The sequence below is a fragment of the Manacus vitellinus genome, unplaced genomic scaffold (genome assembly GCF_001715985.3).
Source record: "Manacus vitellinus isolate BGI_N305 unplaced genomic scaffold, ASM171598v3 scaffold_37_pilon, whole genome shotgun sequence".
NCBI lineage: Eukaryota > Metazoa > Chordata > Aves > Passeriformes > Pipridae > Manacus > Manacus vitellinus.
The window spans coordinates 4842318-4867877 of record NW_021940517.1 but is presented as its reverse complement, the minus strand read 5'-3'; the positions used below and the strand labels follow the sequence as shown (position 1 = coordinate 4867877).

Below are 25560 nucleotides of genomic sequence, written 5' to 3'. Positions count from 1 at the left end.
GAGGTTCTCATAAACAAAAATTATCTCAAAGGTAACTATCCCATCATCTCAGTTTGCCACCTGTAGACATGTATTCTTTACCGAGGAGGAAGGTGAAATCTCCTCCGGTCTGGGTGACCTGATCTCCCACCTAGAGAAAGGAGGAGATGAATTAAACACTTTTAATGAACATTAATGCAGGAAAATGAGCTTATTCAGGTAGCCCCTCCAAAAAATTACATTTATACATATCTTGAAAAAAGTACATGCCCCTGTCCAGTTGGTGTATAATTCTGTCTAACATTTTGAGATGTTGGAGGATAAAGCCCATGATGTCATTGCTTTTCTTAAAACTCTTGGGTGACTGTGTACAATTCTGCTTTAGCTATAGATTCCTATAAGCAAAGTAGTACACTGTAAATGATATCTTTTTTTTTTCAGCACTGAAGTTCTACCAAGTTCCATCTGCATTACAGTTCTATCAAAATCCTATTAATCAGAAACATGACTGAACACAGAGTATGCGACACAAGTGTGGAAGCCTTGACTAAATATCTTGCAAATGAGAGCTTGCTTGCATTGTCTTCTGTTACATGTTTTACAGTGTGCTAAGACTGATGTGAATGTACCCTCTTGATGCAATTACATTCCGTGAAGAAATGGAAAACTCGATAATTCCTCTTTTTGTCTTGGACAAAAGATTTTCTCTCAGAGAGACACACCTCTCACAGTTTTTTTCCCCTCTTTCCTTGACACTCATCTTCTGTTTCCCCCAAAAAACTGCTTTCAATGTTCCATAAAAGCTTTTCTTCAAGACCTTGTTTTGGTTTTTTTTTTAATAAATTACTTTTGGAAAAGTGATGTTTCCTAAGTTCAATTATTTAAAAACAAAAAGCTGCCCAATTCCACTTTTTTTTTTCTTTTTTAATAGAAAGATGGAAGAAAAATACAGCAAAGATGGATGGAAACAAAGAAGCAAAACTAATTTTTTTTTTAAAGAACAGAGTTTTCTTAGGTAGAATTGAGTTGACCCCCAAAATCCAACAATGTCTAAATGCAAGTATGAAATTGTCAGAATGCTCCATGATGTCCCCCTCTCACTGTTTATGAGTCTGGTGGTAGATGACTGGTAGCTACAATTATCATCCCTTACTTCTAGCACTCTGCAAGCTCTTACTCATTATGATCCCTCCCTTGAGCCCCTCATACAGAGAGTTATGATGTTTATTTTACCACTTGCAGAAATTCTATATCATTTCCAACATCCTCTACTATTTCTAAATTATTAGGGTATCCTTGATTTTAACCATTCATGTAGCTGTTATAGCTACACCCATAGACACTCTCTCTCCTATCTCATTCCCTTGCCTCCAGTTCACTTTTCGGCAGATTTCAAAATATTAGTGTGAGAACCATTGTACACATCACAGAAATTTTAAAATATAGCTATAAAAGTATAGATAAGGTTATATTTACTTATTCAGTCTCTTTTTTTGGTTATATTTTTGTATGTTGATTTAGATCTAAGTGGTAATTTGTATGCTATGACACAAAATATCAGTGTTTAACAGTTGGACTTTTGAAGAGAGCAAAGACACATGATAATTCACAGTGATTTCTACAGTTCTTAATGCTCAGTTTATTTTTAGGTTTTTGTAGAATGAGATAACAATGTGATGCAAAAAATGACTTAGTGGTCATCTAATTAATGAAGTTTACCTACCAATAGTCTATATGGCCTGGGATGTGGTGTTGCAGCCACAAACCTAGAATCCGTAAATCATCAAACAAGAAATACTAAGGGAAAATCTACCTCCCTGTGAGGCTTAGTTGTCCTGCTCTGAATTACACGGATGCGCTCTTATCCCTTTGTAACACACAGCCAAGAAATTTACAGAGAAGTTAAATGACTAAAATCAAACCAAATCAAAAAAAACCCAACCCTCCCAAAACCCAACCCCCTCCCCCAGCTGAAATCCCTACATTCAAAATACAGCTAGAGAATGAGCTGTAAATTACAGCAGCTCAGTGTTTACTATTCACCATCCAATGAGGGATGCCTAAATGCAATTCTTGTTCTGCCTGAGGGGATTCAAGCCATCATCTCAGAGAAATACCAGTGCTTCTCAGGTTGATGCTCTCCTGTAAAAGCACTCTTTACTGGTGAAGTTGAGACAGTCATGGAATTCTTAAACATTAACTGATAAGAAAGAGCAAAGGCTGCCTAATCATTATTATTCTCCTGATACAGAAGATATGGGTCCTGTGGTTACTGTTCCATTACTTTTTAATGCATTTAATCCAATGATTGATATATCATATGCAACAGCAGGAACCATATAACAGTATACCATGAGAAGGTACATAAAGGGAGATGCAGATATAAGTAATATTAGTAGGAAGTTTTATAACATAAGCTACCATGAACACAAAATGGCCACTTTTTTGTTCTTTTTTCTCTCTCTTTGGTGAGACACATACAGCAGAGACATCAGCTACATAAAGAAACAACCCAAATACCTGTGCTAATATTAGCCAACCTAGGAAAAAGGAATTTTGTTAAAATGAGTCATGTTGGGAGATCAGTTTAAAAGGAGCTCTAAAGCATTGCAGGGCTCTTTTGTAAGGACAGATGTATTTTTCCAATAAATCTGTTTAACTTCTAACAGAGGTAATTTAACTGCAGTTACAGGGTCATGTTTTAAGAGGGTCCTGAGGGTAAGAAATAGGGCTAGTGTAGAAGCCATGATGTTTTAATAATGCTACTGAAAGACATTTATAACACTGAAGCACAGTTACTCTGGAACATACTTTGTGGAATCTATCTAGTTATAAGATCTCTGGAGCTGGCCAGAGATGATTTGACCTCTGAACATTAGGTTTCTTGGTCAAGAACTCATAACAATGACCAGTTTTGGTTTTGCTTATGGTCAGCATACATGCTCTATATTTTAGCTTTACATTTTACACACAGGACTGAACAATCTTATTTGTGAATCAAATGGTAGCATCTTACTCGCAAGTATTCAACAGTGGCAGCTGAAACACATTAAAGACTTCACTGTATTTATTTATTATTTATCTTCCTTAATCATATCATCAATCTTCTTTGAAAACCTCACCTGGAAACACAAAAGAAATCCAGGCTCTGCATAATTAATAAAACAATTGATGTTTCGTAGACACTCCACTTCCTTTTGTTTATTTTCTTTAATGTATGTGTATGTGCTTCAACTCACAGTAACAAGGAAGTAGAACTGAATTATGTCAGCTCAACAGTGCTATCCACAGTGATGCTTCATTGAAATGTCTGTTCAAGAAGTGAGACTGGTGAATGACTTAAGATTAATGCCAAGGCAAGACAGAACATCCATTTGTTTCACTCAGGGAGTGACCTGGAAGCTGAGATCCTGACCTAGAAAAGCACTTAAGAATGTATTTAACTTTATTCATATGCTTAAGTGTTTTATTGAAGTATGAACAAAAATCTGCAGCTAAAGACTTCAGACAAACATTTCTGTGCAGCTGTGCCAATTTGCTTTAGAACTCTTACAATTTTAAACACAGTTCAGCTGAGACCAAGCATGAAACTTATAAATACCACATGAAAGCTTTTTTCCCAGAACATTGTGAGTAAAAGATGACTAGAGATTATAATGCTACACTCTACCTCACCCTGCAGAGTTAGATTTTCCTGATGGTAGTACACAAATATGATGCAAGTTTTGTTATTGACTGCTGTAGCCACGGGGTAACTGCATATAGACACAGAGCTTTTATATTATTGGTAGAGACAATTCCAAAACCACAAATGTGCACGTTTTTTACCTTGTGATGGAGGATTTCTCTGTACAACCCCCCTCATCTGGTTGTGATATGGAGAAACAAAATGACTTCTGCGTGGTTGTTGGAATCTGGGATTAAAATCTCTTTGTTCTCTTCCTGAAAAACAGTATTTACTAAGCAAGTCTGACAGTATATAGGATTAAATGAAGAAACAGTATTTTTCAGGAAACAATATTCCTTAGTTTTATGCCAAATACTCATGCACAATTATGATTTTTCCAAACTAAAGTCAGCCTAATAGGTGTGGTTCTTGTCCTCATTTCCATCTATGCTCATCACGATTACAAGCTGTTAACAAGTGTATTTAGAAACCAGATCAAAATTTTATGACATAGATTTGGAGAATGCAGTCATTAAACCAAACAGAAAACTCTGTCCAAATTGGAATCACAAATCATAATTAAAATGGTTAAGTATAGCTCTCAAAGAAAAGCAGATGCTAACAAGGTCTGGTACTATAAATCACCAACAGATATCCTTAATTTTGAATGTCCAGCACCAGCACAGTGTAGTACCACATCAGGAGTATAATACAAAGTACTGAACTAGCAGAAAAACATTCTGTCTGCTGTAATTTGCTCAAAAAATTCTTAAGGGGTAATTTTTATCCTCACAGATATTATAATTGATCAGGTACTAAGCAAGTAATAAACATAATATAAGCATAAATGATGAGATTTGGGGTAAGCTATTTTGAAGTCTCAAAAGCCTCAATATTAAGGCTGATCTGTGATTGATGCTAAAAACCTTTCAGATGGTTTTTTTCCCCTGAAAGTCAGGTAGATCACATAGGGAAAGCAAATGTCTTTAGCAAACCAAGCCATAAAGCTGGGGGGAAAAAAGCAAAGACGTAAACAAAACAACACAGTTCTCCAGGTTGCTTTCTTATAGTTTGAATCATATCACTCAGTCCAATAAAAAGTATTCTCTCTTTATTGCCTTACTCAGACCTTCAACTATCAATGTTAAAATAGCTCCCCTGAGGGAATGGGAGAAAAAGGTCTGAGTCATCTAATTCTTCCTATAAAAATAACTTTAGTCTCAGAGCAAATAGTTATTTTTCTCTCAATGAATGATATTTGTTGCATATATCTCACTAACTATGTAGCTAGATGGAAATATCTATCTAAACTTGGTTAATTATATTTACATGAATTGTTAAAAAGGGAAATATTTTCTAAGATCTATCCTTTGGTTTCTTGGAGAAAGACCTTACAATTTACTTAGTTTGATGGGATGCCTATGTAATTGATGCTGCTGTTGAAGGATAATTGAACTCAATATATTATTTTACTGAGAAAATTAACACAATGCCAACCTGCGTTAAATCCATTCCCTCTTGGTCTGCTCTGTATCACTCTTTTCTTTGCCATGCAAACCTTGCAAATGAAAGACTTCAGATTCTGGAAGGGTGTATACAAAGACTCCTGCAAACAACAGGGTTAAAAATCAATGACTGTTCTGCTCATCTTTCTTCAAGTGTAGCACAAATCAAACACATACACAACAACTAAAAGACTTGTCTTAGCCACACTCATGCATACATGAAGGTGGTAGATCTGGTTCACATTTTTTCAGGAAGTAAATTTCAAACATTTAACATTAAAAGTGGATACTCGGAGAGATGAGTAGGGGTGCAGAAGTGTTTTCCTGCTTTCTCAGTGAAGTTTGTTTTTCTTCTCTGCTCATGTCTGTAAACCACTTGCCTTCCTATGCTATTACCTTGTACGTGTAGATATACTTAACTAGACTTCTATCAGCAATACCTCAGGAGGAGATGGTTAAAGACTCCAGATAAGGACTGATGAACTCATGGAAAATACACCAGTTAAAATCAAAGTCTCTTAATCTCATATGTTAGAAACAAAACTTAACCCAACAGTAATACATCAGCCCCGATTCCTGACTGATAAAATAGAACTAAGTCTAAAGAGAAATGGAGGAATTTAATAAAAATGTTTACCTTGTCACGTGATGAAAAATTTTACTGTGAAAAGGAAAAGCTGAAGCTATTTAAAGATGCAACACTGAGAGATGTGAAATATCCTTAACTTGCTCTGATTTCTGTGAGCTTTGATAAAGTGACAGATCTCAGAATGTATTTCTTTTCTCCTGATTTGTACTGGGCATGTGGGATTTTAGTATACAGTAAAGAGAATTATGAAAAGAGAGATTTTAGAGTGATAGGGCAATTTGTGATTTTCATAAAACAGAACAGATTTTTACGGGATAACAATGCCTTTTTTAGGAGCAGGCAGGAGGGAAGAAGATGATGCGAGAAGGTAAAAAATCCAATAGGTAGTAAGACTGCAGCAATTAAAGAGGTTTCTTAAATTAGAGGTAGAGTCTGAATCCCTGAACCCTACTGCAAACTTCCCAACTACATTTTTTGAGTTAATAGAGACTTAAACTAAACTCACAAGTTTGGGGGGTTTTTTTACCACACAAGCTGAGTCCAGTTTGTGAAGAACACCCTCTAATGGGAAAAACCTTTCATTTTATTCTTGGGAGAACAAATTCAGAATATGTTTATGAAGGTGGGATGAAAGCATGATCAGAAAAGAACAAAACATATCACTTATGATGACCCCATTATGTAATTTGGTTTTAATTTTAAAAACTTAATTATAAACATACTCATTAGTGAGAAGCACAATAAAAAGGCTAATAAAGTGATAATATCATTGCCTCACTGCTTTATGAGACTATTATATCCAATTTTCTGTGTGGATAAAGAAACTAATATGATTACTGTTTTGAAAAACAGAGAACTAGCATAATGTGAGTTTAGCATATTTTTTAAAAAAAGCAAGATGGCTCTATTTTTTTATTCTTATCCAAAGCTGCCTATTTTTTATCTTTAACAGCTGCTAGGTTACAAAGAGCTGAGTCACACAAAAACTTGCCCACAAATATATCAACTGTACTTAATGTATACATTCTTTGGGTACAAGAATCTGCAGGAAGCAAATCCTAAAATGTTCAAAATTTCTGATATACATGTAAATATTTGTATTTCCACCGTAATTTTCAGAAAGCTATTAACTGTTTTAAGCCCATTGTAGTCAAAACAGCACTTATTCTGAGATTGCCTGAAGTTCCCAAAGTAATGTAACTGTCCAGATCATAGAGAAGGGACCTTAGGAGACAAGCACTGAAAAACAAAAGGAATAACTTTTTCCTATTACTTATATTTTCTATAACAAAACATCCCACGCAGAATAACTTCTTTTCTGAATACAATGCTATCACTATCAGCAGATTATATCTATGGTGCTTAAGGGTAGATTGTTAACAAACAAGTGCTGAAAGATCCTGGCTTCCAGCAGTATATTAAGCTCTGCCAGGAACTAAGTACCATTTTTATTTATTAAAGTTGAACTTAATAGGAAAAACCAATCACATATGCTTGCTGCCTTGCCAGTGTTCCCAGTTAAACTGGCATCTCTTGGAACTTTGCCTCAAAACAGATTCTTGCCTCAAACTGATAAGCTGGAAAGCTATTTTGTTAGTCTGGGTACATATCTCTGCCATATATGTACCATAAAATTGTACCTAAAAAAGAAAAAGATATTTAAACTACTCTAAAAATTCACGTGGCTAGAGTATTTTTTCCTCATAACAGAACGCTTTATCTGGGGTTTGTGTAAAACAGAGCATTGGGCTTTTAAAAACCCTAACCTAGATATTTTAGTTGATCAAGCATATTTCTTACTCTGTTCTAGGGAAGGAATCATCTTTCTTCATCTTTGTTATAAAACAGGATAAAATACAGCTCAAACATTACCACACCAAGATTTTCAGATGTTGGCTAAAACATACTACCTAACACATTTAAAAATACCTATCTCAATTAATATAAGTCTTATACAGATTTAGATATGTATTGTCAAAACTATCCACTACCCTGAATTCTACCCAAATGGAAAAGAAGTATCAATTTCACACAGATCTGGATACTTTTTTTATTTTCCTATCTATTCTCTAAACCATCTATTGTTCTGCAAAATCTTGCATGAAAAACTGGGTGAACCATTGTCCCAATCCAAAATCTACCGAAATCAACCAACCAATTAATAGGAACCACAGGACTTGGAAAGAAGTTATGGTCCTAATCATATGATTGAATACATATGGAAAGGATTATTCTTCTCCTTCATGCTAAAAACACATTCATTCCACCCACCCACAAGTGTTCCACTCATCACTCCAGACCAGCATGGTATGCAATTGGACATAAAATTATAAAAGAAAACTATACAACAACTGGCATTGAATGCACGAGATTAACATAAATCAAAACTGAAATATTTTTTCTCTCTAATTACTTTATTTTAACCTCAAGTGATATATTCAATAGCAGATTAAAACATTTCAAAGGTAAGATTTTCAAAAGTAATTAAATGATACAGGCTTTTCAAGTCCACAATGAAAAGAGGCACATTAATCGAAGGTCTTCAGAGCTACCTTCACAGATGAGTACAGACCTACCCAACCATCTCTCCACAAATTCTGTGCTGATGGGGCATGAGCCAGGTCTGGTTTGAGACTTCATTCATGCATCAATACAGTCTTGCACCCAGTCTAGCAGACCCTACCTCTGAGCCTAGACATAATGCCACTGCAATGCATTGTGTTGAGCAGGACTTTGATAGTACCTTTCTGCCCAGACATCTTTGAAGTCACATTGGTTTTTTGGTAACATAGCATGTAAATCTTACAAATCCCCAGATTTGTAAGAAGTGGGACTGAGGACCAAAGTACTCAGAGGTACGGGAAGGTACTTGGTGAGAGTTTAAAAAAATACCTAAATATACACCTTCTTCTGATTTACAGTTCCTCTTTGAATTTACCAAACCTTCACCTCAAACTTTAGGTTCTTTAATGCCTTTAAAAATATCACTCTTAAATACTTTAAAAATTATATCCAGTGTGCTTATTTAAAGATGTTCTTAATATGTTACCTAAAATCTTACAGGAAAAAGATCTCAATAATATTTCAGTACTAGGAAACCTTATGGGCATTTTCATTTTTTGAACTTGACAACCATTTTCCTTATACTATTTTCTGAGTAATGGAAACAAAAATAAAGGTAAAATTACAGTTTTCTTCATAGGCTCAGTATTTCTACTGGCTTTTTAATTATTTTTTGTGGAGAGAGTGAAAAAGGAATAAGAGAGAGAAGAAAAATGCAAAGAAAGGGGAACAGTGTAAACATGAACATTAAAACAACGAAGTAAATGGGCAGGTACATTTTTTCAAAGAATACAGAAATGTCTAAGAGGATGTGGTTACTCACATTGCCTTCCAAAAGCTCTTCCACAGAGCAACCTCGGTGCGACTGCTGGTATTTTTCTTGAAAAAGTTTTCCATCAAACACTGTCCAAGGCATCAAATCATCCATTCTGAACGGAAAGCCACAGGCGCTATTGGCCATGAGCAACGTTGTAAGGCCACGAACCAAGACAGCGCCAAGATGTACAGCTCTGGAGTCTACTTCTGCAAGCTGTAAACCCACACACACACACAAAAGATAGGCCTCACAAATCAGGGAATATGAGCAATGTTACCATCACATATAACCATAAGAACAGCAGAGAAAATGATAAACTGTCTCACAGTTGTGACAAAGATGGTCCTCTTTCACAGCAGAACTGGTCAAAGGATTCTGGATCTAGTTTTATTCAGTAAGTGAAGTTTAACAAGCACAGCATCTCACTCAAGTTTTAAGATAGATACTTTCAAAATGAAAATGGAAAGACAAAATAAGTGGCTATTCTCCATTGTATTTTTCAAGTATCAGCAGTTCTCCAGAAAACGTTCCATTAGTGGAATGTAAAACATGAACTGGGAGTAAAAATTGATGTGTACAGTGATCCATTGACCTTCCAGAGTTTGATTACCCCGGAAATGCTACAGCATTTAGAGGTCATTTAAATTACAGGATTTGACAGAATAAAGTTTATTGTATCCAAACTTTTATTTTAAAAACTCTAAAATTTCCTCTGACTGTAGTCTGAAAGTCAAATTATTTCACTTCAACATGGATTTTTCCAGAAGACATACTGCAATGGTATGACAGCATCTAGAAAATGTAAAATGAGAAACTCAATAAGACAAGTAAAACTCATAGCAAAAGTAAACTTGATGGGTGAATTTAACAGCCTGCTGTGCCAGAGCATAGCAAAATACAAAAGCTTTGAATCCAATATGGGTAAAACTGTGATTTTAAGTATTGTGTAAACAGTACATAGCTCCTCAGAGAGTAATGCCTTTTTCACAGTCTGTACTGAAGCAGTTTGTCAGGACCAGAAGAGATTCATAATAGCGTGGCCATCAATACTGTAATCCATGGCAGCTGTTGTGTCCTTACAGTACAAATTATACCAGAAATGGAATAGGACAGAATCGTAGAATGGTTTGGATTGGAAAGGACCTTAAAGATCATTTAGTTCTGAGTCCCCTGCTGTGAGCAGGGACATCTCCCACTAGAATTTGAGCAGTCATTTAGAAAATGAAAGGTCCATCTTTTTCTGACTGTGACACTTCATACTCGAGTAAGGAAGACTCTCTTATACCCTCCCTTTAAAATATAAGTATTTTCAGTACAGGAGCAGGCCATTGAGTTTCAGGAAGCTATTGCCTCCAGATGTAAGCTATCATTTCGCCAGCTGAGCCTAATAACTACATGCACACTCATAACCCTCTTGCTCTGGCAAGTAAAGCGGGGGTTTGCAAAATGTCTAACAATGCTGAAAGGTACTTGGAAGAGGAATGTTGTTTAAGTGAACCAGTATTATTTGTACTAAACTAGACTGCAAGACTGCACACAGTCAGTTACCATGTTGCAGCTGAAAGGTTCTTACATTGCATTTACCAGATTGTTTCTGATCACTTGATCAAACTCTAACACCTGCTAAGGAAGTGAGTCCACATCATCACAAGCTTTAAAATGGAATCTGCTTGGTTTGTGATCACAAAGTAAGACTTTATGAGCGGAAAGTACAAAGAAAAAGAACTGCTGGGAATCCTCAGAACTCTAGGGAATTCTTTCAGCTTTTATACTCCTGGATCTTGTTCTCAATGCAACAATAAATTGAACTTTAAGCAACTTCAATAAAACACTTCAGAACATTTTGACAAGTGGTTTGCCCTTACGCTACAATGAAAATGGACATGGTAAGCTACAATTAGCAGTAGAGGTCAAGAGTGACAGTAGCACATCAACCAGCTGAATCAAACTTGGCCAAATTTATATCAATATGATTTATGTCACAAATAAGCCTCTTTATTATAGATCAGTACAAAACCAGACTGAATTCACAGTCACATGAACTGGTATCTTCTGTCACTGAATTATTGGTACTGATGATGTCAAAAGATTCAATGCTGAAAACAAACTTTCATGAAGAATAATGAAAACAAGTATTTAAGAAAATGAAAGAGTAAAAGCTGTCACCCACAGTACGCAATTTCCCATCTATTAATTTAGTGGATGTGTACCATATGACTATTAGTTCATACCTTTCTGTAAGATGCTTTTACTGTCCTTTTTAATCCCACTGTTATCAAGGATATAAAACAGCTGCTATAACAGATTATTAATACTATGTGTGAATGCTGGATGCCATCTGGGCCATAAATATTAAAATAAAGCTTTTATATATTTATTTTATTCTGAAAACTCTAAGCATAGACCCAACAGAAATGTGATTAACCCAAGTTTCTTTGGTGATGCCATTCAAGTTAATGCAAACCAAATGCATATGTATTTGTAGAACAATGTCCAAGTGAGAATCTGAAAAATTTTGCATTTGATGGTGATGCACAAAATAGTAAAATACAGAAGAGTATTTTGAGTGCCGTCTCAAGCTGAAGATCAGCGTAATACTGGCATTGATGCTGTTACTTCTGTCTGAGTAGGAAATCTGAGCCACCAACAAAACCTATGCTCTTTTCAATTACAATTCAGACATATTGGTTAAGAAAGATAAAATAATGTTGCTGGTGACAGGTTTTACAGGTAGAAGACTTCATTGTCTTGGGATATCAATCCAGAACTTTTCCAAAGCAGTAAAATATTGCGGAGTAAGGTGTGTATGTGTGTGTTTGTGTGTGGTGGGTATCAGGTAAGGCCTGTATTTTTAATGGAAATCAATATTGGCAAGACCGAGGCCAGAACTATCAACAGTGATTTCTTTATTTTAATAGGACAGGAAATACATTCACTAATGGGTAGTTCCTATTTTCCATGTCTGGCAATGAAAACCAAAGAAAATGAAAGCACAGTGAGTCCGTAACAATGAGGCTGTGTGCATGGCAAACCACGGACTTGCTTTGCCACGAGAATGCTCACAACAGCTTGGTGTCTGCAATGTTAAGACGTCCCCATGAGGAGTACAAAATTCCAAAAGAAAAGGAGTCTTGTCTTGCGGGGCATTAAACCCTAGAGATTACTTTCTTTCAGAAATTGTTTCTGTTCTTTTTACTACATTTACAAACTCAGGACCCCAGTGAATCATGTGAGATACACCCCTGTGATCTCGCTGCTGCTACTCCTACCACCAGCTGATGACATTTGTGTGAGAGAGACAGAGAGTGCGTGAGAACTGCTCCTCCTGCACCAGCTGCCTGTGCTGTGCCCCTGCTGCTGCCCCTCCCAACAGCAGCTTCCCACTGTCTTGACACTTGGGGAAAAAGATTACTTTTCGTATTTGCCAGCATTAACTGAAGGCTGAGAACTCAAAAGTTCACAGTCCTCTAGCATCACTTCAGCAGAGGTTACTGATATCATGCTTAGAATGCGAATCTGAACTGGATAAGCTACAGCACCCACAACACTGTGCATAAAATATTTTTCTAACAATTTGAGAAATGTCTTTTCTAGAAAAGCTATCATCACAGACCTATATGACACCTTTTTCTGCTCTAGGGACACAGGGCTCTGGCCCACGGACCACAGGTTCAGGCCAATCTCTGTGGTCATGTGCATATTCATCGGCCACAGAAAGAGGCTTTCCAACATGGAAAGTGTTTGCTCACAGGACCCAGAGACTGTACATCCTGCTGAACAGTTTTAACTTACAGGAAGAAAAAAATACGTGGATCTTGTATATGAAATGTAAATTTCGAGTTCAAATTTCATCTAATGAAATAATAGTAAAAATTAATCAGGATATAAAAATACATTATGTTCTAAGAAATACTACTAGTCCTCTGAGTCTTCTTTGCGGATTCACAAATGATTTTTTGATAGAGGTGTAAACTTCACGCTATGCATTTTGAAAGCTGCACAAACTTTTTTCATGAATATACTAAAAAAAACCCACAACTCCTTTACCCCTCAGCTGTATGGAGTTTAAAGAGTTCATATTCTGTTAAAAGAATAAATAGGTTCTATGACAGTTGAAATGTGAGGATAAGTATCTGAACGTGCCAGATGTCAGCAGGCACAAATGAAGGCCAGAACCATTCCCTCCAGCAAAGCATCTCACTATCTAAATTTCTAGAAACCAAGGAGAAAAGTAAAGATATAATAATAATTTTACAATTCTTTACTTGTGCTACTTTAAATGTCCTCTGTATCTCAATGTATAAAATACCACATTTCATTTAAAAACTGGTTCCTTTAGTAGGATTTTCAACAACATTCTGGGGATGCTCTTTTTGTATTAATAATTGTTATTTACGATTGCATTTACTTTTTTTCCTAATCTGTTGCCTTCTTCCTGTGATAAAGTTGAATACAGAAGATACGACCATTTTGAAATACAGATTTAAAAAGAAATAACTTTAAAATCATATAAGGCTTTTCTCACCCTCCTCCCTTCCCCACCCCACCCACCCACAAAAGAACATACCTGGTTTTATTATAAAAGGGAAAACATAATACTCAAGGACAGGTTAGTATTTGATGATTTCTAGTTAAAATTAATAATTCAATAACAATAGTTACAAATCAATGTAATTTGATCCAAGCAATAAACTGCTGGAATTCAAGTGGCGCTGATTAAAATCGTACTGCCCTAGTTTAACCAGTTCTTTTTACATGCATTTGAACTTGGTGTATTATCAGTATGCTACTTCTTACATTAACTCCCCAAGAGCCACCTCTGCCTTAAATGATCAAATATTTAACCATAGGCAATTTATGCTTGAGCAATAAAGGCAGCAGGTAGATCCTATCTCAGGAACTTGTCATTAAAACAGAAAGGCTTAGCTTTGCCTGAGAGTGCTAAGGCACACTGTGTTCCAAACATAGAGAGATGGACTGTCAACTGATGACAACTTAAGTAAAGTTAAATTCTCTGCAATGGAAAGCATGACTAAACAATTTCAAGCAAAAGACAGAGACCAGATCTTCCTGCCTTCAGCCATTAGTGTGAATTCCTAGTGTGAGTTGTCAAAAGATGCTAAAGCCCCTGTGCACTGAAGCTATATTTTCTGGTTTTGAGCAAAGATAACCTAAACTGGTGTAATGGTGACAAATTTCAGGAGTGTCAACCTACAGAGGTGGGCTGGTGAAACAGTATATTTACTTGGCATCAGTCAGCTTTAAGCAATAAGCTGCTGGGAGCATAGTGCATCATCTGCTTCCTTGACCTGTCAAACTGACGGAGGAGGGGAGCACCAGTATTTTGAAAACAGACTAAGGTTTATTCTGATAAAGAATAAAAGAGCTTAAATTAAGCTCTTCCTGCTTAAACAAGGTGTGTGCAAAGGAAAATGGGGATTGAAAAGCAATCCTATGAGGGAATCTGCTGCAACAGAAACTAGAAAAACCAGTTTTTAAACACTTCTAAGGCTTCGAAGTAAATATTTAGCAGTAAACAACCTAAGTGTTTAGTATTTATATGTTCAGCAAAGTTTATTTACCAGGTTTTATCAGGACTTTGATGTAAAATGATACCTCTGTGCAGAACACTGTTATTTACATTAAGCCAAAACCACCACAGAAGTAAACTTAAAAAAAAATTAAAAATTGCTTTTACCATTAAGCATCCTACATAAAATAAAAAAAACCCTAATACTGTTCACCAATTTGCAACCAGAAAAAAATGTCCTTCAGTTACAAAAAGATAATATTCAATTTCTGGTTTAATTTTCAAATATAGCCACTTTTATCAGAACTTTAAATCATATTCACAACAAACTCCAGCATAAATTACATTTCTGTGATAGTGAATTTCACCAGTTAAAAAGTTTAGCCCTCTCAGCTTATTTATACAGTTATGCAATGGACAGTGCATTAACACCTGTAAAAAGATTGAAATAACATTATTTCTTTTATTTTAGCCACAACTGCTGAACTCTGATCTAAATGATTACTAGGCTAATGACAGTCCACAATACATGTGGACATTTACAGAATGTTCACATCAATTTTGAATTATAGTCATCTAACCATCTGACTGTAACCCAGACAGCAGTCATATCCTTTCTATAAAAGTGAATGGATTCATCTGGATTTTAATTTTTACCGTCTTAAATACTTGCTCATGTTTTTGGTGACATCTTTGAACCTCCTCGCCTTTCCATCATACAGATAATATTGAATTTATTTGGTAGCAAAATATATTTTATTTGTTTGGGACTCTGAAAATTCTTGTAATCTGATTTTCCTTCCTTTTTTTTTTTTTCTCATACAACAGTTACATGTTGTGGAATTATGAGATATAGAAGTATGAGTAGCTTCACTTGCCTTGCAACTAATAAAGTTTATGGGGGACAAACTGCCAACAGACTCCTGGTATGTCTGCACCATGAATTGATGGGCTCCTGCCTCTGCTATGTCACTGGCATCTGAAATGGTTCAGTAATTATTAGAATTTTCTTCCCCCTGCCTGTAGTGATGTCTCCCTCTCATATGGATGCCCTAATAAGGTGATATGTTAAAGTTTCCTCCTGTTGGGCAATTTAGAGTGCCTTCCCCATCTTCCCTGCTGTCTAATTAAAACAATCATCATTAACATATTTCTCTCACAGACTCCTACATCTTTGTCAAACGTGGCTCAAATTAGCCAACATACTCAAAAGTTATTTGGGGACACAGAGAAAAAAATTAAAAATCATGCAAAAGGTCACTTCTCTTCCAGTAACTTTCCATTGTAAGCCTTCAAACATCAAACTTCTTCCACTCCTTTACTTTCCGACACTCACTATGTATTTCTGTAGTCTACTCTACACTGACTACCTCCTTTACCAAAATCTTTAAAACAAGGGTCTTCATTTGCTACCTGCATCTTGACCACATTCCTGATCTGAAGTCCTTATTCACATCTTAACTCAGTGCTTTCCCTTTGTTTAATCATAGGACTGGTCCATGGAACAAACTTTTAGGAATAAAAATTCTGCCAGCAACAGAACTACTCAGCAGAGCATCCTTGGCTGCCTTTGATAATGCAGCGTGTGCTTCCACAGTAGTGGAACATATTGGCAAATGGTAGCTGGGTAGGCCTGCAACTGCTCAGTTCACTGCTGCAACTGTCAAAGGCTTAATTAGCCAAGCTTAAAAATTAGTTTACTATTTTTCCTCCCCAGAGGCAGAATAGATGTTCAAGATCTACTCAATTGCCCTAATGTATGACCATTTTCTCTCTTAGGCTGTTTTGAGTTTATGCTTTTTAAGGGCCTGATATTTCCCACTGAAGCCAACAGAAAGACCACTGAATTTCAGAAGAATTAGATTAGGCAAAATTTAGCATGTCTGAAGCACTACAGCTTCCAGAAACATTATGACAGCTGTTATTAATGTCATGTCTGGTATATAAGCTCTTCAAATACAACAGTCATTGAACTGTGATGGTTAGTGTAGAGAATTCCAGGAGAACAAATACTGTTTGCCAGTGCAATATAGGTTTTGTTGGAGCTTTTTTCTCCTTCAGTTTCTTTGTATTGCAAAGCAGCTGCACAATAAGATTGTTGATACTGTGGTTCACCCTTTGAAGTGATACGTCCAAGGTAAACAGTTCTAGCTAGGGAATTTTCTAGGTGTTAAGTCCACAGGTTGAGGAAGAAAAGAACTGGTCTGCTTCTATTTCACGACAATCCCAAGGTCCAAGACAAATTGAACTATGAGTCACACAGTAGTATCTCAGATGACCTATGAAAGGAACTGACAACCTGCAATCTGTGATCAGGTATGTTCAAGAGTGAGGAATTTGGTTGTAACCAAGGTGCAACAGAGTAATCACTTCCAGAATACCTATTTCTTTTGAAATGGAAAAGTGCCATACACAACTTGAAAGCTGCTGCCTTTTGGCACAAGAACATCAACCTTGTGCTGGGGTTTAGATGAACACATACAGAGAAATTAGAGAACCCTTGTTTGGTGCACACAGCTGTTGGATAAAGATGGTCTTCTGAGCTATTAAAGAACTGACTACAAACAAAGGTTTCAAAGAAAATTACTTACATGTAATATTCTACATTTTCTTGTACTGTCACTATATCAGAGCAAATTAAAAATAAACAGGGAAAGAGTTTCTGTGAGAGTAACTTGGCCACTTTTAACAATGTATTTAACACAGAGAACAACGCCGTTTAAAAGAAAATGTATGCTGTGTAATAAGCCAAACTTTGGGATATCAGCCCTTCAGCCAGCATTGGACTCTGCAGGTGCTTTGTTGATAATGTTCCAGCCTCAGGAATTGATCCACAGCCATTTTAAAACAAAAGGTACCTTTTTTTTTTCCAGTCGTGCAATGCCAAAATAAACTTCCTGCAGAACCACTATACTTTCAACCTCTTATAACTGAAAAATATTACTTGCCATTGTTGCTAGTCTGAAATATTCCCCTGCTGTATTGAAGCCTCGGGGTTCAAATACAACTGTATAATTTTGCTAAAAAGTAAAAAACACTGAGCAGAAGAGAGGGATGGATTTTTAAAAGTGTATTGGCATAGCTCTGCTTTTATTATATTCAGAAGTAAAACTCTCCTTGACTTTAGTAGGAACTTATGGAACTTAAGTCCTAGCACAGAAACATTTTCTGCCAAGATGTGTTTGTGTATTCTATACACAGAGACTAAATAGAAAACTATTGCTGAATACTTAGGTATGCATTAACTGCCCTTGCTAAAACCAATACATACATAACTTTGTATTTGGCAAGGAACAATGGAATGTCTCTTCTTTTACATCTATCAGGGGAATATATAGCAACCTAGATGAATGTAATATACCTTTTTAGTTAATGTGCATATGCTTCCTACTAATGCTGGTGTGACATGACATGCTGATGAGATTACTAAACAATTAAATCTGTCCATAAATCACTAATTTTCTTTGGAGGTAACATATCTTTACACATTTAGTGTTTACTGTCCCTGTGTGTTTTTTCCTCACTTATAACACTAGGATTAGAATTGTCTTAAGTGGTGATGTCTTGAGATGTTAAAATATAATGCTGATAAGGGATATTATAACATACTTCTATCACTTTTCTCTTAACAGTGCTCCATTTCTTTATAAAAGAAATCTTAGCTATTGTTCAGTAAACATCAAATGAAATTACCTAAAAATAAAGGTGAAGGGGAGGAGAATATATGTGCAACACCAATAATAATGTTAATGTATTACAAGTTCACATTTATACAGCATTTGTATTTTTGGCTAAAGAACTTCTATCATTGAGACTACTGGTGCATGAGTATTACAAACAAGAACTTAAATACGAAAAAGAACTGAACAATTTGACCAAGTCAAACTGATAGGAACTGGACACCATCTTGACTTTTAACCCCTGGCCAACGATCATGTCAATCAAGAATACACTTGAAAAGAAAGGGAACAAATCAGTTCTTGGTTAGCCTGGCTGTTTCTGATATCTTCCAGAGGAACGCTTCTACTATAGTAATTTGAAAAACTCCAGTACATCCAACAAAGAACTGTAACCATATGCCTATAAATGCATCCACCTATAAATGGCTCATTAGGTCATTTCAGAAAACATTTTTGCTTCTCTGAAGTTACACATAGCCATCTGCTTCTCCAGGGAAAGCCTAGACAGATGTGCAGCTTGCATTCCTGCTCAGGCGTGACAGAGGCATGCAAGCAGGTGCAGGCAGCCCTGAGCAGATGACAGGCAGGTGCACGCGTGCCACCGCTTCCCGACAGCATGCTCCATTCCCTCCCTGGCTCCAGCCCCTGCATGTCACCTGCCCTGTGGGGACACAGGTCAGCCCTTAAAGGCAATGGAGAGCAACCCCACCTATACCATGCAAACACCACCTCCAACCCTCATGGACTGCTTGTTCCTTCTAGCATACAATATGCAAGGAAGTGAAAACTATTTAACTCAGAAGTAAACGTACACTTTGACCAACAGAAACTTGGCAGGAAAAGGTCAGTTGATACCAGAAATATTTGTTTTCCCTCTTTGTAATAGGTTATCTCTGAGTTTTTCAAAGCTGTCTCTTTGCTTAATATTTTGCAAGAGCTTTATTACCTTCACTAATAACTATGTTTCACTTCCTGCTACATTATTAGGCATGGATTAGAAAAATTAACAGCAATTTTGTTATCTGAAACACCTGAGTGTCTTTTACCTTAAACATCCTGAAATATTCTTTATGCTATATACAGTCTAAAAGCAATTTATAACTGAAACACTGCTGCTATTTCTGTGTTGTTGAAACCTTGTTAATAATGAACTACAGGGCAGTAAAGGGGAAAACTCACAGAAAAGCTGAGCAAACTTACACAATTACGCAGAAAAATGCAAGATCATCTTCCTCAAAGGAATATAAATCCTCTTTTTAAGGCTTTTGCTCAAAATCTGGGTCAAGATTTTCTCCATGGGCAAACTGAATCCAATTAAACGAAGGTAGAAGAGATGATCCGAAACTCGCTCTCTAGAACTACCTGAAAGGAGGCTATAGTGAGGTGGGGGTCTGTTTTTTATGCCATGTCTCAAGTGAAAGGATGAGAGGAAATAGCCTTAAATTGCAACAGGGTAGGTACAGGTTAGATATAGAAAAGTTTTTTTCACTGGAAGTGTGGTTATGCGCTGGAATAAATTGGCTAGGAAGATGCTGGAGTCACCGTCTTTGGAAGCGTTCAAGAGTCATCTGGAGCTGGCACTTGGGGATGTTTTTAGGTGTGAATATGGTGGTGCTGAATTGATGGTCAGACTAGATGATCTTGAAAGTCTCTTCCAACCTTGACAATTCTGTGATTCTGTGATCTAGTTATACTGTGGTTTGTATTTGTGCCAGTGACACACGACGGAATTCCCACAGTAATGTGAATTCTGATACTAGAGCTTATGTCAAATGTAAAAAATGTTCAGGGAAATAGGCTCTAATAATACTAATAAATATACCAAATTTGGTCAAAAAGAAAATGGGGAGAGTGGGGCAGAATACCAATCTTGTCTGCAAGTTGAATAGGTTAAGATTTTTTTTATATGCTTATGAACCAAGAGCAGCAAAGAAAGGTAGAGCCAGTTGTCAATGCAACAGGACTGAGAAAACTTGAATTTCTTCAGAATTTCAAAAGACTCTTATGAAAATAGAAACAGATTTAGAGATGGGCCTTTCAAAAACTGCTGTAAGCAGTGAACAACTTCAGCTCCTGATAGATAATTGTCTTTGCACTAATGCTTGACCTGTGTAAGTGGACTGTTTCTATTTGAACTAGTTCATTTCAGACTGTCTTGAGGACATGAGAAGAAAGTTATATTTCTAAGTTTGAACCAATCCCAACTTGAAATCACATCCCACACTGTGGCACTTTTGTTCCAGAAAATCTAAAGACTGCAGATAAGAGAATGGGCTGGGAAGCAATGCCAAGATTAATAAACCACCTCAATCCCCCCCGTTCCCCACTCCCTGCAGTTACAATCTCACCTATAATTTTAAAACCAGTTTTGACAGGTGCAAATTTTGAGGGAATATAAATCCCAATTCAGTAAAGTATTTGGGAATACACTCAAATTCCACTTTGGTTAATACTAACGTACATCACAGAAGTGGGTCCTTTGTATGTAAGAGGGGGTTATCTGTGAAATCTTTACAATATTCTTACTTGCATTTCATGCTTCATTCAACCCAATTAGACTTAAAGCAAATATTTATTAGGAAACAGTCGCAGGGGTACAATAAACATACACTCTCTGGGGAAGAAAGAATTTTTTTAAACAAATGTATTTTGAAAAATATAGATAGGTCACAAAGGCTGTTTGGAGTCTGTTTGAAAAATATCACATGGTGTTGACAAATGTAGCTTGGCTTGCCAAACAGGTAAAAAATTCTTGAATGTTCAGAATCCAGGCATTATTTATGTTTTTCTGTCTGCATGGCATAGAAGAATGAATATGGAGTTTAAAAATACAGAATAGATTTAGCAATGCCCTTCTTTAAATTTGAGGGACCCTAACCAAGATACTTACACACTGTTAACCAGGTTACCTACACTACTACCTACTACTCTAAAACATACTGCTATTTTGCATGGATGTGACTGAGTATTCCTCAGGAAAATAGTTGGAGAAAAATATCTCGTGCAATATTGGTATAATACTATTACTAAGGTAGTTCTGCTTCCATGACAGTGTACAATGGAAAATACTCAAAGGTTCTGCACAACTACAATTCCTGCTAAAGCTATTTCCACCTGTCAAGCTAGTTAACTAGTTTGCTGAGTATTTATTATTATTATTATTATTATTATTATTATTACTATTATTATTATTATTATTATTATTTCAAAAGCTATTTAAATAATACTTAATACATATTTTGTGAAAATTCATTTGCAATCAAATTGCAAAGACTCTCTGGAGCTTATAATTTAAGATCTAAAATGACTGTGCTCATTTCATATCAGTAATACTTTTAAATAATTGAAAGCACTTTAAAAATGGAAGGAATATACTTCAGTGCTTGACAAACACTGAACAACCAGTGGCCAGTTCAATATAAGAATCAAGACTGGAAGCATAACTGCTGGTGCTTCTTTTTCTCTGCAATGGCCTCAAAGTTAGCCTGATGGCTCTCTGGACTTTTTGCCAATACCACACACCAGATTAAAATAGAAAGAAGCGAAACAGACAACCTGGGGTCCAAAATTTAATTCTGACCTTATGTATCAGCTCCACGGGAGGTTTGGGCAAAGCAGAATGCTAATCTACCATATAAGGGGGGGCAGCACAAGAAAACTAGAAAAAAACTTACCAGAAAAATGTCTTCTCTATCATGTGCACATTTTGGTATTATTAGACCATCGATCTTGAAAAATAATCAAATCTTCATGTATAAACGTTATGTTATTCTCAGAAAGTAATATTTAATGTACAATGTAGTTACATGTCCACAGCCCACTTTCTTTCAGCATGAGATAAACTATATTTTTTATGGCTTTAACCCACTTTATTCAAACCATAGACATTTCTGTTTCAGAGATTCGTGAGTTTATGGATCTCGTTAACTATGAAATATGGACAGCATATTAGAAAGCAGATTTGAAAGTCAATGATGAAAGGCTCTCTTCATTCTATCAGAAGAACAGGCTCTATATTTTCTCTCATATTTCACAGTGGAAGTTCAGTGTTCTGCTACAACATACTTGCTAATGGAGTCCTTTACAGAAACAGATTTTTTTTTTATTAAATTAGTGTATTTCACAGAATTGTTTATAAGTAGTAAACATTTTTTTTTCTACATTTAAAATAATACTATAGTGTTGAGTCCAAAATGGCAAATGAGCAAACAACTTCATAAAATTTTGCAGATGTTGACTAAGTTTAACATAATTTCCTTCAAAGCTCTGTTAGTAAGTCTTTCTAAGGATCACTTTTAACCTTTCAGTGGAGAATAAAAAGTATGGTAAACAGACTAAACTCTATTCCTGATTTCCTACTATAAACCCCACTTATTAATTAGTTATGTACTAGTGTAATTCACTGCACTTGGATCATTTGATTTTAAACACAAACATTAAGCTGTTAAATACCTACTGATAACTATTTACTAACTATTAAAATAATAGTCTATCTCAAATTTGTAAAATGACCAGAGAAACACAGTAATGAGCAAAACCAGCTTAAGCTGTTCTGAGGTGGAATCTTGAAAATTAGATTCTTGAACGATAATACTCAGAAAGCTTGCTTTTTTGATCATTATTCTTAGAGTACTTACATAAGGTACTCTATTTATTTAGTGTACTGCTCTTTCAAAAGAAAATTCCCAGGACATAATTAAATTCATCCACACACCACATTTCAGAAGCACAGAAACAGGAAACAGACCACTTTTTACTCTTCCTGTGAAGTGAGAGTAACATCATATAAATCTTAAAACTGATCCTGGTGCTTTCACAAAATTACAGGCAGCTTATATATGAAGAAAAAAAAGTATTTTTATGGCTATTAATACAACATAACATCTTTTCTTGATATAGCTTGACAAGACACAGCTATACAAGAAACTGAAAAAGAGCAACTGTTTACCACCAGGAAATCCACGTCATTAAAACACAGGAAGGGAGGTTAATTTGAAGGCAAACGGGGGAAAGGTTTGAAACTGTTATTAATCTATTCACAAACTCAAAAGGGAAAGAGACCAAAATCTTTCCTCACTATTCCCTTTAGAGGAATTTATTCTGACTCAAACTATTACCAAAGACACTATTGTGTATTTTTATAGAATAAGACAAGGAAGTGCTCTACAAAATAGCTTGATACAAAATTTTCAACTGCATTATAGAATATTTTGTTGTTTTTTAGCACAGCAGAAAGCACTATGTGACAGTGCATGAAGTGCTTTCTTACGCAGCAGAGGAACAGAACTTTGGAAAGGACCTGCCAATAGCACACAGAAGTCAATTCCAACAACATGCTGTCCACTTCATGAGACAGTGTAAGACCAGCTTCACATTTCATGCACTTTTATGCTCATAACTCTCTGCCATAAGCTTGTGGAAAAATAATACAATTTTGTGAACAACTCTGAATTACTACAAGGCTGATAAGTAGCATACATTGATTAATATTACATGTTTGCAACACTCAGATTTCTATTTTCGTAGAATCACAACACGAATGAAGCACACAAAGACCTCTAATTCAAACAGAATAAACTTTCAAACACTTCAGATACTTCTGTAGTAATACCTAAGTGTATCTTAATGTATGTATGTAGTAGACATTGTAAGATATAAGTGCATCTATAAACAAATTGTTTCAACACTTAAGCTTGGTTTCCTTTATGCTTTTGCTGAATGACTGCCACACAGATTTGATAAAGTAATGATACTCCCAATGTTGAGTGCAACACTATGTGCAATAATGTCTTTGACAGAAATAAATCCTACATTTTTGCTGTTTTCCATATTGTCTTCATTTCATAGCTTCCTTTTTGTTACACAGATCTTACACTTGATCAGCTGCAGAACAAATTTGTGATGAATTTTAAAAAAAATGATAGGAGACTGGACTTTATCTGTTATAGTGAATCAAATAATGAAACTGGAAGCGCACTGGTTTTGTTAATTTGGTCCCTGTGCACTAGAAACAAATGGATGGTAATAGCAGTGGTTGGTTTACCTTGCTATCAGCAAAAAGTACTTTTAAAATTCTCACATGGATGGTTCAAAGCAACAGAGAATTTATTGGAAGTATAAGCGAGATTTACAGAGTGAAGATATGTTAAGGTTCTAACCATTTCTAATCCTTTCCCACCTACTTCTACGTAAACCCACAACTCAAATGGCCATTGACACGTACAGTCTATGCTCTACACTACTAATACTTTGAATACAACTTGAAGTGGTGACAGTGAAAATACTCTTGTATAATGCCATATGCAAGAAGATAAATTTAAATGGTTCTACTGCAATAATCATCTAGCAACCTGCCTTTCCACATGTAGATTGAAGAAGACAGGAAAGGAAAAAGCCAGATTTGCATGGCATATATAAAATATTTAAAAGAACTCGTGACTAATTATAGAATAGTGTAATCCAAATAGTTTTCACTACAGTGGGTCACATAACAATTTTTCTGGTTAGGTTTATACTATGTTTATATTCTCCCTCAAGTATACTTAAATTTGATTTAACGTAGTGATTTTCATACAACCTATGTCCCAAAACACAATCCTCCTCAGTAAAAAATAATGTAGCAATGTTGTAAGACAGGATTCACCACTACAGATCGAAGTCTGGAAGCCAAGTAAGGAAGAAATCTAAGACTACTTTGCTCACGCTACCTCACAACCACCAGAAAATGTCCTTTCCATTTTAATTTTTTGCGTGATTAACAAATGTAAGTATTCACATGAAACGCAGCACATTAAAAGCCTATGTATTTACCATGATCCTTAGTCCCCATATCTGCAAAAAATTAATGTAGAACAATTTTCCCCAAAAAAATTTTTCATGACCATTTTATGCAACAAATTATTCTGGTCCATACCTGCAGACCTGCCAGTTGAGTAGCTGACTTCCCTTTGAGGCAGAGAATGAGTGCCACAAATGCATTTAAGTCCTCCAGAGAGAGGCTACTGACCTAAAACAGGTGAAAAATAACACATTATCTGAAGGCTCTGAAGAGAAACTCTCCGGAAAATTGACTCCTCTTGCTCAAGCACATCAAACTTAGATCAATGACCTCATGGAATTATGACCATCATGAATGCATTGTCTAGGAAAGCACACTTTCAGGGAACAAAATACTTTCTTTCACAACTTGAAAGAAATGCATATCCCAATACTCATGTATAGTGTATATACA

The 25560-nt window shown here is 35.9% G+C and overlaps 1 protein-coding gene across 1 annotated transcript in view; it reads right to left on the bottom strand.

Annotated features, from left to right (window-relative positions):
- Positions 1–3078: 3078 nt before the first annotated feature.
- The window catches only part of FAM120B (family with sequence similarity 120B), a 43055-nt gene continuing 20573 nt past the window's right edge, over positions 3079–25560 (bottom strand). The window contains exons 6-10 of the mRNA XM_029961588.1: positions 25243–25335; positions 9126–9332; positions 5144–5252; positions 3808–3921; positions 3079–3101 (exon numbers count right to left, since the gene is read on the bottom strand). Coding sequence (XP_029817448.1) covers positions 3079–3101; positions 3808–3921; positions 5144–5252; positions 9126–9332; positions 25243–25335 — 546 coding nt within the window. The remainder of the gene's footprint in view (positions 3102–3807; positions 3922–5143; positions 5253–9125; positions 9333–25242; positions 25336–25560) is intronic.